The 14,345-nt window shown below is 36.6% G+C and overlaps 1 protein-coding gene across 2 annotated transcripts in view; it reads left to right on the top strand.

Annotated features, from left to right (window-relative positions):
- Positions 1–14,345, top strand: part of FTO (FTO alpha-ketoglutarate dependent dioxygenase) — a 249,494-nt gene that overhangs the window by 113,135 nt on the left and 122,014 nt on the right. For both annotated transcript variants that reach the window (XM_061469046.1, XM_061469045.1), the window contains one exon: positions 3,465–3,589. In XM_061469046.1, the coding sequence (XP_061325030.1) occupies positions 3,465–3,589 (125 nt within the window). The remainder of the gene's footprint in view (positions 1–3,464; positions 3,590–14,345) is intronic.

Raw genomic sequence — 14,345 nt, 5'->3', positions numbered from 1 at the left:
AAATATTAACAGTACTACACTGAAGAGGCTTGCTGGCCATTGAGGCAAGAAGTTGCTTCCCTAAAGTGATAAGCAGTTTGCATAATCTCATTGCTTAGGTTGTCCAGGATATGTTTTTGCCAGCTCAGGAAGCAGAAGAAAGAAAGTTTCAGCAATTTGTAAACATTACACCCTCAAGAATCTCTGTGAACACAAGGATGAGATAAGACAGTCTGTAGAGCTAGTTACACTGTTTATTTGTTCTACTGTCCTGCAGTCCCAAGTGTGCTGAAAAACACTGGGTCGGTGTTGAGCCCGGTTCAGAATCTGAAAGCTTCACTCAGCGCTGAGCAAAGGGGGCCTCTGCAGACAATTATCTGTCATTAGAAAACATTAAAAGAATTGAGACACAAGATCAGATTTTCTTTGATGGGATGTGCAACTACAGTGATGTTCAAAAGAGGTCATTTCTGCCCTTTAGAGCAGGGGTGGTATTGGCTGGGTTTCTGATGGGTTTTTATCAGTGTTGATGTGAGGAAATGGCTTTCCCAGCTGATAAAATCTTTGACCGAGTTTCTTGAACCATTGACCTTTATCAGCCAAGGTATATATTGAATCCTTTTGTTAAAAATAAATCCCGTAACAAGTTACGTGGAAAATAAAACTTTGGAAGAAACATTTTTTATAATATTATTTTATCCCAAATTCTGCTTTATTTGTTACAATTTAGGATTTTTTTGAGATTAAAAGAATAGCACTTTATTAAGAAATGGCTCTATAAAAGCTACATATTGAAGCCTGCACTCACATTCTGGGTAACCTTATGGCCCTCAGCACTCTTAGAAAACAAGTAAATCAGTTGAATTGCTCTGTGATGGTGTTGTATGTTGCTTAATAGTACATCACAACATAGATGAAAGGTGTTAACAGAAGGCTGGAGCAATATAATTGTTCTCTCAGTAAAAAATAAATTATGTTCAGTTTCCAGAATTATGATGTTTTTGTAGATGGAGGGGGCTTTAGATACTAGAACTCCATACCAAAGTTGCAATTTGGCCAAGCCATCAGAATTCGTACAAAAGTGTTATGTGACTGAATACTTAAAGAAGTGGTCACCTGTATTCTCTGATTGATAATACTCTAATCACATCATAATTTCATCAAATTTTAACTGAAAACTGTTTAGAAATTATCAGTTCTCCATGATCTACACTCTGGGAATCACTTATTATGGCAATCTTGATGTTTGTGGCCTGCAAGTAACTACTTTCAGCTTTGTGAGGCAGAGCATCATTAAACTTAGTGGTTTTAAGCAGACTTGGAGAAAAGCAGACTTATAAACCATCAGCAGTGGATTTCCCTATCCCATCCAAGGATTCTGAGAGGGAAATCTTGTGCTGTAACCTAGCGGTATGGCTACAGTCTGTTCATCTTATAATAGAGAGATAAACTTTATTTATAGTGCTGAGTCAAGTATTGCACATGGTAAATATAAGAGTTAAGGCCCTAATAGGTATATTTATTCTGAATGACAAGAAGTATTAATTTACATCAGTGAAATAAAGTACATCTCCTCATCTCATATAAGCGTGGTCTTATTTGCTGAAGTCCTCTATCAAATCCTGCTTTAAACTGTGCAGCTGCTAGAAGTGAGTGCTGGAAGTGAGAGTGGAATCAGGATTGTTGGCGGATATTAGAGCTTGTGGAAAAGATGATGTAGGTCAGCGCAAGGGAAATCCATGTCAGAGAATCCTTATCTGAAAACGCTCTCTGGCTTTTGTTTTGCTTTGTAATGTCAAAACAGGGTCAAGAATGTGATCTGTAAAGATAGAGTTTTGAACATTTTGGGTTTTTTACAAGAAAATGTTCTTTTTGATATGTAAGTCTCATTTGACAGGGTAATGCGTTTTGGTAGGCCAACTGATAGAGCTGGGAATCAGGGAAGAAGATGCTTTTTTGCTCTTTATCATCTGATACTGGTGTAATAATATTATTTTCTGTCTCTGTAACCCCTGTCATGCTTGTCTCTTGGAACCACCATGGCAGGGGCAATGTTACCAGTACTTTACATAGTTTAAGAAGCATATAATCTGCATAATATTGTTTCTTATGGGGAAAAAAAAACCCAGCCAGTCAGGCCAAGGATAGATCTTCCTGTTTTCACAAGCTGAAGATAACAATCCTTTCTCTGACAGAATTCCCAGAAAAATCTTAGTGGGTGTATTTTTGGGCAGGGCAGAATATGATGTGGATGTGATGTTGAGGAGAAGGCAGTATGCCATGTCTTTGTTATGTTGTTCTCACAGGAGAGGCCATGCTGGGAGCAGGAATTGCAGCTTTTGGTGATGTCTGAGTTGTGTTTTCACTTCTATAACTACTCAGGTTATAAGCTTTTCTTTTTTTTTTTTTTTTTTGCCTCTTTCTCTGTGAAGACAAAAAAAAAAGACATGCAAGCATTCTGTCCATTCAGTCATCCTTTCCAAAAGCCTTTAGACACTTTCATATGTCTGCAGAACATGAGACTGAAGGTGAGAATAGCAACAATAATTGACTATCAGTGGCTGGTTAAGGCAAGAAAGGCAAATATAGTGTCTTCACTGAAGGAAAACACTGCAGCATTGACAGTAGATCTCTGTTGTGGTCGGACTGCTGCACATCAAGTCAGCACATGTGTACTTGTTGACATATGTGTTAGTAATCAGGATGTGCTGTTTCTTTCCCAAGCTGGAAGACCTGGGGAAGCGTAGGGGAAGAACTGGTGAGCGAGTTGCTAGTTACAGGCAAAGATAGAGTGAGGGAGTTGGAGTTAGTTTGCTGGGAGGATGAAGGATGACAAGTTCTGCAGTTCCGTTACATCGTTGTTAACTGTTAACACAACATTTGGGAAGGCCAGGCAGATATTCCATTATCCTACTCCACAGATGACGTATCCATTCCGTGTGTGTATATATGCATTTTAGCAATTTATAATTTATTCTATAAATGAAAAAACAGGTTAAGACTTACTACTTGTTTACTTGAAATGTTTAGTGATAAAGAGAACATGAGGAAATCACCAGAAATTCCTCTCAGAAGACACACTACAAACAGATTATTTTCTTCTTTAGAAGGATCAAATGGGAGGGGGCAAGTCCTCGAATGCTCTATTGAGGGAAACATTTCTTGATATAATTTGATACGAGGAAGTGTTTAGAAAGGAAAATAATTATCTCAAGAAAATGAGTGGTAGAATGCACAATGTCTTGTTATGTTACTTAAGGCGATGAGATTTTAAGGTTTACCTTATATGCCATGTATATTGATTAAATACCAAATATATGGCGGCCATTTCTAACCATCATTTACTGTATTGGTCTGTCAGCAGTGGAACAGTAATTTAAAAAGCTATTGATTTACTGTCCTAATTTTCTTATGGGCTTTTTATTAATTTTACACATTGTTTCCTATTTCTAGGTTATAATTTTTATGTGTTTTTTCCCTTTCAGACAAGCCTGGTCCTCTCTGAATTTCGAAAAGAGGAACAAATTGAGGAACAAAGGAATAAAACAATCAGGTGTTTCTTGCTAGTTCTTACAGAGCGACAAAGGCTGCGTAAGGAATGGACAGCAAGGTGAGAAATCTTTGAAAAATGGTAAGATAATTAAAATTGAAAACAAGTATATAAAACCCACTCTTATAAATCCCCTTTATAAGAGTGGGGGCAAGTTGATGTTTAAAAGAAAAATGTAAATTTTTACTGGTCAAATAATTTTTTTACTTGAATGGAATAGTCAATGTATTTGCTTCTGATTTCAGAGTTACTTGATGGGGTAGAATGTTTCCCTACTCTGTGTATAGAGTGCAGTCTACTGGTAATAGCTTCATACTGATATTGGAGGATTGGTATCACCCTAAACGTTTCCTCTTATTGCTTACAACATGAGCAGCACTCTTTGCTGGCATGCCATGCTAATAGCTACTCTTCTTACCTGCTTTCTTCACAATCCTCACATTTTCTGGTCCTGTCCAACCAGTGTTAACTGGGTTGTGTTGGGCAAGACTGGCATAAATTCCTATACTTTGTGTCATATAACTGTTTTATTATACTGGACTTCTTAAATTGAACTCATTGCCATGGTAAATCAGATGGTGGTGTTAACAATTTGAAAAAGTTGTTGAAGTTTTTATTTGAAAAAGTTTGTTACTGGAGTGTAGTCAGATGAATGCATTTCAGAAACTACAGGTACATCATACGTGTAATTCATTCAGAAGTACATGAATTCAAAAAGGAGAATTTCCACCATTTGCCACTTTGTGTCCTTCTTTTTAGCTGCTACGAGTTGATGTCACCTTTTTTCACATTTCTAAAAGCTATATATTTATAATCATTAAGTAATCTTTTTTCTTGTGATAAATAAAATTTGTAACAGTCTGAAATATTTCTACCAAATATTTACAATTTTCCTTTAAAATGAGATGTCCTGTGCTTACAATTCAACAGTTTTTCGTCAAAAGTATCTTTAATAGATTATGTTAATAAAAATTAGTAGTTCATTGGCATGATATTTTTTCACCTGCACTAAAGGTTCCAGTTAAGGGAGTTCTCCTGTGTTTTGTTAGTGTATAATACTGGAAAATTCCTGAAAGTTCTGCAAGATTGAGTTTGAAAAGTTAATTGTCGATATGGGATCTGACAGTTGAGTGGCTTTGCTGTTCCCAGTAATTACAGTGAGTGGACTTGAAACAGTTTAGAAGCTTTAGATAAAAATTCAATATTATTACATAGTACCAATTATTATACATATTAGAGGTTGTGTTTTGTAAGTTTGCGTTCTTGTGAGTATGGAATCTTTCTTTGCATACTAATCAGTTAAGATCTCAGAATAGAAAAGAGTTTAGTAAGGTGGGTCTACAATATTGTTGGTATTATCATGTGGCTTTTGTTTGTTCCTTTTTGAGGAATTTAAGAGATTTTTGTGGGGTATTTTTGCCTTCTGTCACCATGCCTACTAAATAATGCAAATGGTTCGGCTACACTGGAAACAGGGAAAATCGTGTAAGGCTTTGTTGTGGGCCACATATGTCTTTGTTGTGAATGTGAATAGAAAGCTTCCTAGAGATAAGAAAAGGCTAAACAATTCTAATGAGTGGAATATCCTTTTAGTGTTTGTTTAGTTCAACAGTAATTTCCCAATATACAAAGTCATCAGGAATTGTGGCAATCTGGACTCATTTAAAAGCAATGAGTGTTATGGTGGTTCTGGCCACTGCTTGCTCCTCGCAATGTAATCAGAGGCTGGTGTTGTATACAGTCTAGTCTTTGACAGAGAAACGCTGAAGTTCTTGTTGGGGGTGGGGAGAGGCACAAGCAGATGAAGTGCAGGCCTTCTTAAAACTAAACACCTGAAATAAAATTTCAAGAGTGTTCTGCCTTGAACGTTGTGAAAGAAAGTGTCCTTTGAGTATTAAATATCCATAATCCTTTTCTTTCCATTTGATGTTTCCCATTCCAGTGACCTATCTGAGAATCTCATCCATATGATGTGCATAAACAGACTGTTACCATACACCTCACTTTACCTCATCAAAGCTCCAGCTAGATGTCTGGAATGAAGCACTGACTGTGGTAGCCATCGGGCATACGGTGGTGAAAGTTATAAAATGTCTGCTGTGGTACTAGCAGGGCTGCCCATGTTTTAGAGATCAGTCTATTGTGTACTTTGGAATTACATGAAAAAAATGTGCTTGGACAGGAAATAATTAGCACTTGTCAAAGGGCAGGCAATAGGTTACAGTATTTTACTTTCAATGGGCTATCAGGGGATCAGCTAGATTAGATAATAGATTTTTTTTCCTCAGGAAGTTAAATACAGATGACTCTAATTACTTTACATTGTGCATTAGAGAGCACATTATGAACAGTACAACTTCAAGAAATTTAGGTCAATGAAGGGAGGGCAGCTGACAAAAACTTTACAGTACTCTTGGTCTTTGCAGAGTTATGTAAGCATTCTGTTTCTCCATGGGTTTTATTTGCTTCATTGACACCTTACATAAAAAAAAAAAATGTGTGCTGGGAACTGTTACAAAATGAATGATTAAACTTTTAGAAAGATACCCTTTCTCAAGGAAAGGCATATGACCTGTTTCGGTATTTGTCTACTTGGCTATAGTATGTCCTTGTATCATTTGCTTTAAGCTTTACCACTAGCTCTGCATATCAATAAACTGAAATTACTCTTTCAGTTTTTATTCCAGCTCTGTAGTCCAAAACACATGATAGTGCACTTAGTGTTATGGCTCAAAATTTCATATGCTTTTGACTGTCATCAGTATTTTAAGTATCAGAGCAGCTCTTGAATGTGTTCAAGTTGTTCTGTTGTTGAGTGGTAGTGATCCAAAATACTGCTCAGGTAGGACTCAGCGAATGTCTTCTAAGTGTTAACAGAAATGGTCCAGAATCTCTGAAGCCCCAGATTTGTTTATACTGTACGATAGTGCCTGATGGACAGGTTATTATAGCTGTTAAAGAGCTGCTCTAGCCCTTTGAACTGACCCCTTATTGACCTCTGCTTATAGAAGGTTGCTGTTCAGCTTATAAAGTAAGGGGAACCTTAGATTCTACTGTAACAGAGGGTAAAGGGAACAGCTGTGAATTTTGGATGAACCATGCAAGCCTATATAGACTTTTTAGGGTCACTGTATGATAATGAAAATTGTTACCAAATTATATGGAAATTTAACAGCAATAGTGGGAAAGAGAGGGTGGAGTCTAATGCATTGGATTTGATAAATGAAGTGTGAAGTTACCCATCTGGCTCTAGACAGCCCCCTTTTCTCTACAAAAGGGAAACATTTAAAAATAACCATGGTACATCTAGAATCAATGACCCATACAGAGAGCTGGAATAGATCAAGATTTAATGGTGGCTGTGGAAGAAATTATCATTTGAAAAGTGAAACAAAGGATGAAAAAGTACAGTTCAATATCTGCACCTGATTAATTTTCAAAAAGGCCTTAATATTTTTATCCCATTGATGATACTATTAACTTTTTTAATTTTACTTTTTAACTGGAACCAGAAAAAATGTTGTATCAGAAAGGAAGAGTTTGGCCAAAGAGTGCCTGAATTTAAAGAGGGAATGTTGCACTTTTCCTGATCAGTAAATGCCCAGGAGAACAGGACTGTCATTCAATTTCTCCTTATAGAACTTGTATCATGTTATAGTTGTATTGTATTTAATATTTGCACTTAATTGCTAATAGTTTCTTGCCATGTTTTTCATATAAATACATTTATTACCAAACTAATTTGTCCTCAATAAATCAACAATAGATTAACATAAAAAGATAATGTTTAACTGCATTGAAATGGTTAACTGCAAGGAAAAAAATGGTTATTCAAATTATTATTAAAATAAGTCTCTTTTCATGCATAAATCTTAATTCTTCCAAAATGGCTTTATTATGATGCAGACTCTGATGTCCATTTCACTATTTCCCTGAATGGAATTGAACCATATCTCTCAGAGGAAATTCAGACAGGTAACGGAAAATGTGCAGTGTTGGGGATAGAGTCATAGAATCATAGAGTAGTTAGGGTTGGAAAGGACCTGAAGATCATCAAGTTCCAGCCCCCCTGCAGTGGGGAGGGACACCTCACACTAAATAATGTCAACCAAGGCTCTGTCCAACCTGGTTTTGAAAAGATAGACATAATAAATAGGAAAGTTTGATAGGAAAGATAAAATTATTTATGATTGTTGTATTTTCATAGTTGTGCTACTTAAGTTTTCTCTAAGTCATCATGTAATGACAAATTGGCATAGTGAAAAGAGAATAAGCATTCAATAAATAATTTGGACGAAAGTAAACACAAAACTCACCTGGTTCACGAGATAAACAGCAGAAAAGTATTAATTGATTCTATCTTTTAACAATCAATGGCTTAAGACCTTGCTTTATTGAAAGAGCACAATGAAAAAAATAATTTTTGTGAGGTCATCCACAACCCATAACTTTTTGTAAATCAGGTCACTGTGTATTTTTGGAATTGTTATATTTTTCCATTTTTTGCACACTTCAGGAATAAACCTCTTACTCATGACAAACCATATAAGTTTCAGGTTTTACGTCAAACTTGAGCTATAATTCCTTAGCATTCTTTGCCTTTGTCAAACCCCTTCTTAGATCTCACAATTTTGACAGAGCAATGTAAAGGTGTGTATTTTTTTTCTAGCTACAGTGAATGTTTGTCTTACTACTGAGATAGTCTTATTGCTCAGCAGTGAGATCTTGATTATGTGGATATTTATGTAGGAATTTAAATTGTAACTACATAGTGGGACAATGGAGTCCTAATCTCAGTTTTATACTGTGAATGCTGTTCAGTTTTATAGTAAGAACAACAAAGAATATGACAGTGAAATCCTAAAAGTGTACGCATGTTAAATGACATACACGCAACTGTTGTGGTTAGTTTATGTAACATTGGAATGACAGAATTTTTTTCATGTTGAAGATTCCAGTGTCCATGTTTCTGACATTATTAAGAATCTCAGTACACACAGCTGCGACATCTCCAGTTCACTTTCTCTAACAGTTGTCCTCTGTGGACAACATGTATGTCAGCTGGATTAGGTACACAATATGTTAGCAACAGGCATAGACAAAAATTTTGATTTGTCAGTTTGGAACTTGTAGCAGAAAGAAAATTATATTCATATTCTTTGATATTCTTATTTTGTATGTGTGCATGCATATGCTCTTTAAAAGAAGAAAATGAAACTGTTCACCACCCAGTATGTAACCTAAACCAGTATTTCAAAAAGGAAATGTACAGTGTGACTTAGATGTCAGTGCTGACTACTGTATGTTAATAAGGAAGATATTTTGAGGGTGACGGAAAACCAACCTTGCAGCTTTCAAATGAATGGAGAAAACACTGCGACTTCAATGAAGTTGTCAAGTCTCCTGCTGTAGTTATGCTTAGACATCAGCTGCCTTGATTGACCTTTGACTTTTCTCCAGTTGCTTATTACCAGGCTTCTTTTGCTTCCCCTGACCCTTCCTGTTTTCTGCCTCTGTCTTTCACCTGTGCTTCTTGTCTGGAGGAGACTTTGAGGCAGCCAAGCTTGGGATCAATAGGTACAAGTACTTTGTGGAACAATGGAAATACTGCTTGATTAAATGCTGCTGTTTAACCACCACTATTCTTTCCTTTGAAACTCTCTTGACCCATTAGCCTTGAAAAGACTTTATGTTTACAAGCTGTGACTACTTACAGAAAATGCTGCTTCTTACCTTGTGATGTCACTATACACACAACAAATATGGTGCAAAATATGTTATTTGGTGTAGGAACTTAAAACAAGTAATATTATACTGCAGTCTAGTCAAAGTTGCAGAACTTCAGCTCTGTGTGAGGCTTCTGTTTGTGTCAGACTCTTCATTAAGGCACTTCATGGGGATTGTTTACTCTGAGGGTTTCCTTTACCGTTTTAGTTTAGTTTTAATGCTCCATTTCTGAAAACCATAAAGGGATGTGTCATCCCGTACCTGAATAACTACTGAATCAAAGTCCTTTGGCACTTCCCTGTTTTGATTTCATGCTTTTCTTCTTGTTATGTCAGATGGATTTTTCAAAAGGTGATTCAGTGACAGTTCCAAATCTGACAACTGACACAAATTTAGTCCTTGTTTATAGTGCAATTAAGAGTTCCAAAACAAAAAGTGATGAAGAATTTTCCTGGTCTATCAGCATGCATTGATGTTTTGTTTTGGATGGGATTTTTTTTTTTACTTATTTCGCCTGGACGTGCTTCTAAAGTCAGCATGGGTGACATTTCCTTATTTATGTAAGCTTTCATGATCGCAGTACAAGAAAGATAGTTAGTGTTGTTTTTCCAGTGGTTTGACAATGATTTGTTCACCACCACTGGGAGATCTGAATGCTGGAAATGGAGATCATTTTGTTTCCAGGCTGCAGGATACTGGAGATGGAATAGATCACGGAGGTAACAAATCTATAATCTGTGTAGACAAAGTGTTAGCCACATCATCAGACAGCTGGACCACAAAGTAGCATTGACATCAGCTGTCATCATCCCTGTAAGAGAGACTGGTGTCTGCCAGAGGCAGGGGAAAAGAGAAAAGCCTGGAGAATTCAGTGTGGTGCACAGTGCTCTGCAGCTGCCCACATTAGCTAAAGACCTGGTGTTATAAATTAGGGATAAAGTGAATGGTCCAAAGAATGAAAAATTATCATATATTAATTTTGTTCTATCCACTGAGGTTTCTTTGGTCTGCAATACCAATCCATACTTTCCTTGGCCTTCAGGAGAATGTGCTAATGTCAAAGTATGTAACATGTCCATAAAACCACTTACAAACTTAGTATGCATTAAAACTCTGTCTAAAACTAGACATTCAAAATTAAGCAACTCTAAAGATAGAATTCTATATTCTGTAAAATAGTAGAAGCCTTATCCAAACAGGACTTTAATGTTGTTAGTAACATTATTGTCACAGCTTTATCTGTCACAAAGCTGAATTGAATAAATTTAATTTGGAGGATCCATGTTAAATAGTCTGTATACATTACCAATACAGGAAAAGTAGAGGGTAACATAACAGGTTTTTCTAGCCAAGTGGTGTGCTTATCATGTTATGGCATGAGTGAGCAGATGCTTACATAAGTTCATGACTGAAGACTTAAATGCTGTCAGCCTTATGTTATTAAAGTTTTTCCACATATATAGAACTTGATGGCTCCAGGGATTGGTCATGAAATACAAAGCCTTTTGTTTTCAGGTCAGCACTTCAAATATGGTTCAGGTAGATAGTGCCAAAAATTATTCCCAGTGGGTATCTGTTTGATGGCCTGTGTGAAATACGTGGGTTCTTAAGCCCTACTAGGCAGGTGTGATATCACATAAAGCAACTGTTACAGCTGACACTAATTGGTACACTTGCTGGCATTTTTCAGAGCAGCCAAAAATTAAATGGATATAGAAACTGAGTAAGATGCTGTCAATGCTCTAAGCAGTCTAGACCATGGTTGTAAGGTAGTGATAAGCCAACGAATATCATGGCTGACTGTGAGCAAAAAGAGGGTGTGAATCTGTTGCTTTGCTCTACAGTTTGCTTGTGCTGAAAGGTACTGTAATGTACACAGATAATCATATGAGCCATAGCAAATTATTGGACAATGTTAACATCATTGGACAAGAGGGAAGTGCAATCCACCAGGAGGTGAAAGAATGGGTTGGAAATGCATCAGCTGATCAGAGAAACTAAGATGAACTGGAGAACAAAATTGGATTGCCTTTTTTTGTTTGTTTGTTTTCTAATGGATTTTTATGGATTTTTATTATTAATTTACTTTCCTTATTTTCGCTACTAAACAGTTTAATTTGGCTATATTACTTGTACTGTTTCTTTTGTCTAAATTTTTAAATCCTAATGTATAATTTCTGTGCAATTATTAAATTATAAACTATGATGTTTCAAATAGCTAAAAAGGGAAGCATTTCTTATGCTTTGTCAAGTTAGAGAACTTGGGAATCTGTTATGTAGCACACATTTTTTTTTGTATTTTGTTATTTTGTTAAGGGACAGCAGCCCAAATAACACAGCACTTAAAGCATATGTAGTAGTGGCAGAAGAAAATCCTACTATGACTTACTTAAGTAGCTTAGCCAACTGAGAACAGTTCTAGGTATGCAACACCCCAACTGAGTGGTAATTCACAATACTCATATTTCATATTGCTATATTCTAGAGATTATCTGGCCTGGGTTGGTGGTGGAGCAGCTACAGCTCATGGGTAAGAAGGCTGTTAAAGTAGCATCAGTGGATACGAATTATATAATTAGAAATCAAGATAAATAATGGAAACAAAAAGGTGTCTTGAGATATACCAAAAAGACTGAGAAACAGGCTCTCAAAATGCAGTGTTTATGGGGGAAGCTAAGAAAAGGCTATTGAGTATTGAAGTAAAAGCAGTATACTAGGAGAAAACAGTATTCTGTTGGAAAAGGAAAGTTCTGAGAATTCTAAGAGCTACTAATAAGAGGGTGTCCCACTTTCTCTACAAGGGTAAGCTGAATGGATCCATTAGTTATGCCTGTGGATGTGCTAGAGTTAGATTTAACTCCAGATTATGCTGGAAGTAATTCTTTGTACAGGTTTAGAAAATAGTCTTAATTTTTTTGTTGGTTGTTTCTTAGGCAACTTAACGTTTTCTCATTTTTATTTTCTCATATTTAGTAAAATCAACATTTGGTTTTTCTGAGTTCTGAAAGATATTCTCATCAAACTTATTATCGACCACCCACTAAAGGTAGATTTGAACAAGTGCTCAGGAGATGTAAGGTGATCAGTGTGTCCATTTCAGTGTAGGTGACTTGCTAGCTACACAGCATGTTTATTGTAAGGCATAATTTACTACATACAAGGTCTGCTTATTTTATAATAGGCTGTCCTAAAAGCATTTTAGGTATTTGCCCTTCTTTTCATACTTGGAGATATGGATAATCCCAAAATCCAGATGTGTGTCTTGGTGAGGGGAAGGTTGTAGGAGGAGAAAGGAGTGGAGGAAAGGGGTTTGAGAGGTAAGAGGGTTGTTGGAGGATTTAAACGGTTTTGTTTGCCTGTAGGTGACACTGTTGCATCATTTATCTGTACATTTTCACATCTCTTGTCCAGGGACAAAAAAAAAAAAAAAAAAAAAAAAGAGATAAAAAAATAATTAATTAAAAAAAATTGAGATTCAAATAAATACATTACATGAATGATTGCTTAAACCTAGGCTAGAGAGTAGAGTCTTAGATGCATGTAGATGAATTACCTGTTCTCTTTCCCAAAGATGGCAGCAGTTTATAATATTATTTTCTGACTAACTAGTTTGCTAGCAGTGCATCTTCAGTTCAGTATTCCCTTGATAGGGAAGATGCTAAAAGGATTGCTCTGCATGTTTCTAAAGACTAATGTAATAAACCAAGATGGTAATACTCTGATGAAAAGAAAAATAATCTTAATTTGCTGCTAAATTATGGTAATATAAAGTTAAAATGTTTTTCTTTGCTCAAGTCATTTAAATTAATAATGTGTGCCATTAAGTGGAATCTTGCAGAGGATTTTTTTCTTCTTTGCCATTAAGTATGCTGCCTACAGAGAAAATGAAATATTCTATGAAGCTTGAGCAATCATCTATCTCTAAACTACAGTGTGCCTGCTGCCAGATGTTCAGGTGCTGGTGCTGCTGCTTTGACATGTATATCTCTTCCAGGCAAAAAAACCCAATATATACATCAGTCCAGGTGCGAGGTGGCCTTGCCAGCAGACCTGCCTCCTCCTAGCTGTGACACTCATCCACTCCCCGTCAGAACGTGTACGTTAGAAGGGGTTTGTAATTAACCCCTGGAACGCATAGGTTTCACTAAAGTGATGTGCACAGTAATGATATTGTTAGCTTCCTTAATTTCCAGTTTCACCATCAATTATGCCATGTGTTTCATCCAGTTGGTGCTACCCTCCCAGTGTTAATTATAACCTACAAGACTGTTACAGTTAATTTTATGGCAAGCATATTGTCTCTTCAAGGCTCCATAGCAGCTCATAAATTATCTTGAAGGTAAAATGTAACTTGGGGAACTAGTTATGAAAATTCCATCCATCTCGCTTAGGAGGTGCAGCTGCTACTGTCAGCTGCCTCACTGCTGCATTGTGAAGGAATTATGGTGGGTCAAGTTTAAGAGCCTAGGCCCGGGCTGTCACTGAGGAGGAAGGCTGTCTTGGCCCTGTCAGACAAGTACCTTCTGCCAATCCCTTGTGGTTTCGCTTTGCAGGCAGTAAAAGGCAGGCAGTGCAGGTGGATAGTCCCCAAGCTGTCTCTATTCATTACTTTACAGAAACTTGTTTTAGGTAGGCAGGTACGGAGACCTTTTCACTGTTGTCATAATGTAAGGCATCATCTGCAAAGTGCAAGATAGATAACTCTATAAATAACTCGCTGTTCTGTTGAGCTGGGGTGGTGGAGGGAAGATGATCAGTGCTGTAGATGCACGTGAAATAGCTCGCTGGTTTGTAAAATGACTGTTGGTTTAATTGTAGTAATAGCTTGATTTGGAAGAGCACATCTGTTCACTTTTATTGTGCATACACAATAAAAGGAGGTGCAATTTAACTGTGAAGTAGTTTGTGTTGGAGTTACACATGAAATAAATTAGCATGGGTTTACATTGGAATTATTTATGACATCTGTGTGTGTCCCATTTTTTTCTGAAGGAATTGCAAATGCTCATTTTCTTTTAAAAAAGGGGGTAAGAATAAAGAAAGCAAGCAGCCTACTACTTTAACCAATGAGCTCAGCATTCAGTGCTAT

The sequence above is a fragment of the Pezoporus flaviventris genome, unplaced genomic scaffold (assembly GCF_033815535.1).
Source record: "Pezoporus flaviventris isolate CSIRO_AGI_PZ_B2104156 unplaced genomic scaffold, CSIRO_AGI_Pfla_v1 ptg000054l, whole genome shotgun sequence".
NCBI classification, from domain to species: domain Eukaryota; kingdom Metazoa; phylum Chordata; class Aves; order Psittaciformes; family Psittacidae; genus Pezoporus; species Pezoporus flaviventris.
Note: the sequence above shows the minus strand (reverse complement) of the source record. Positions and strands in the feature narration are given on the sequence as shown.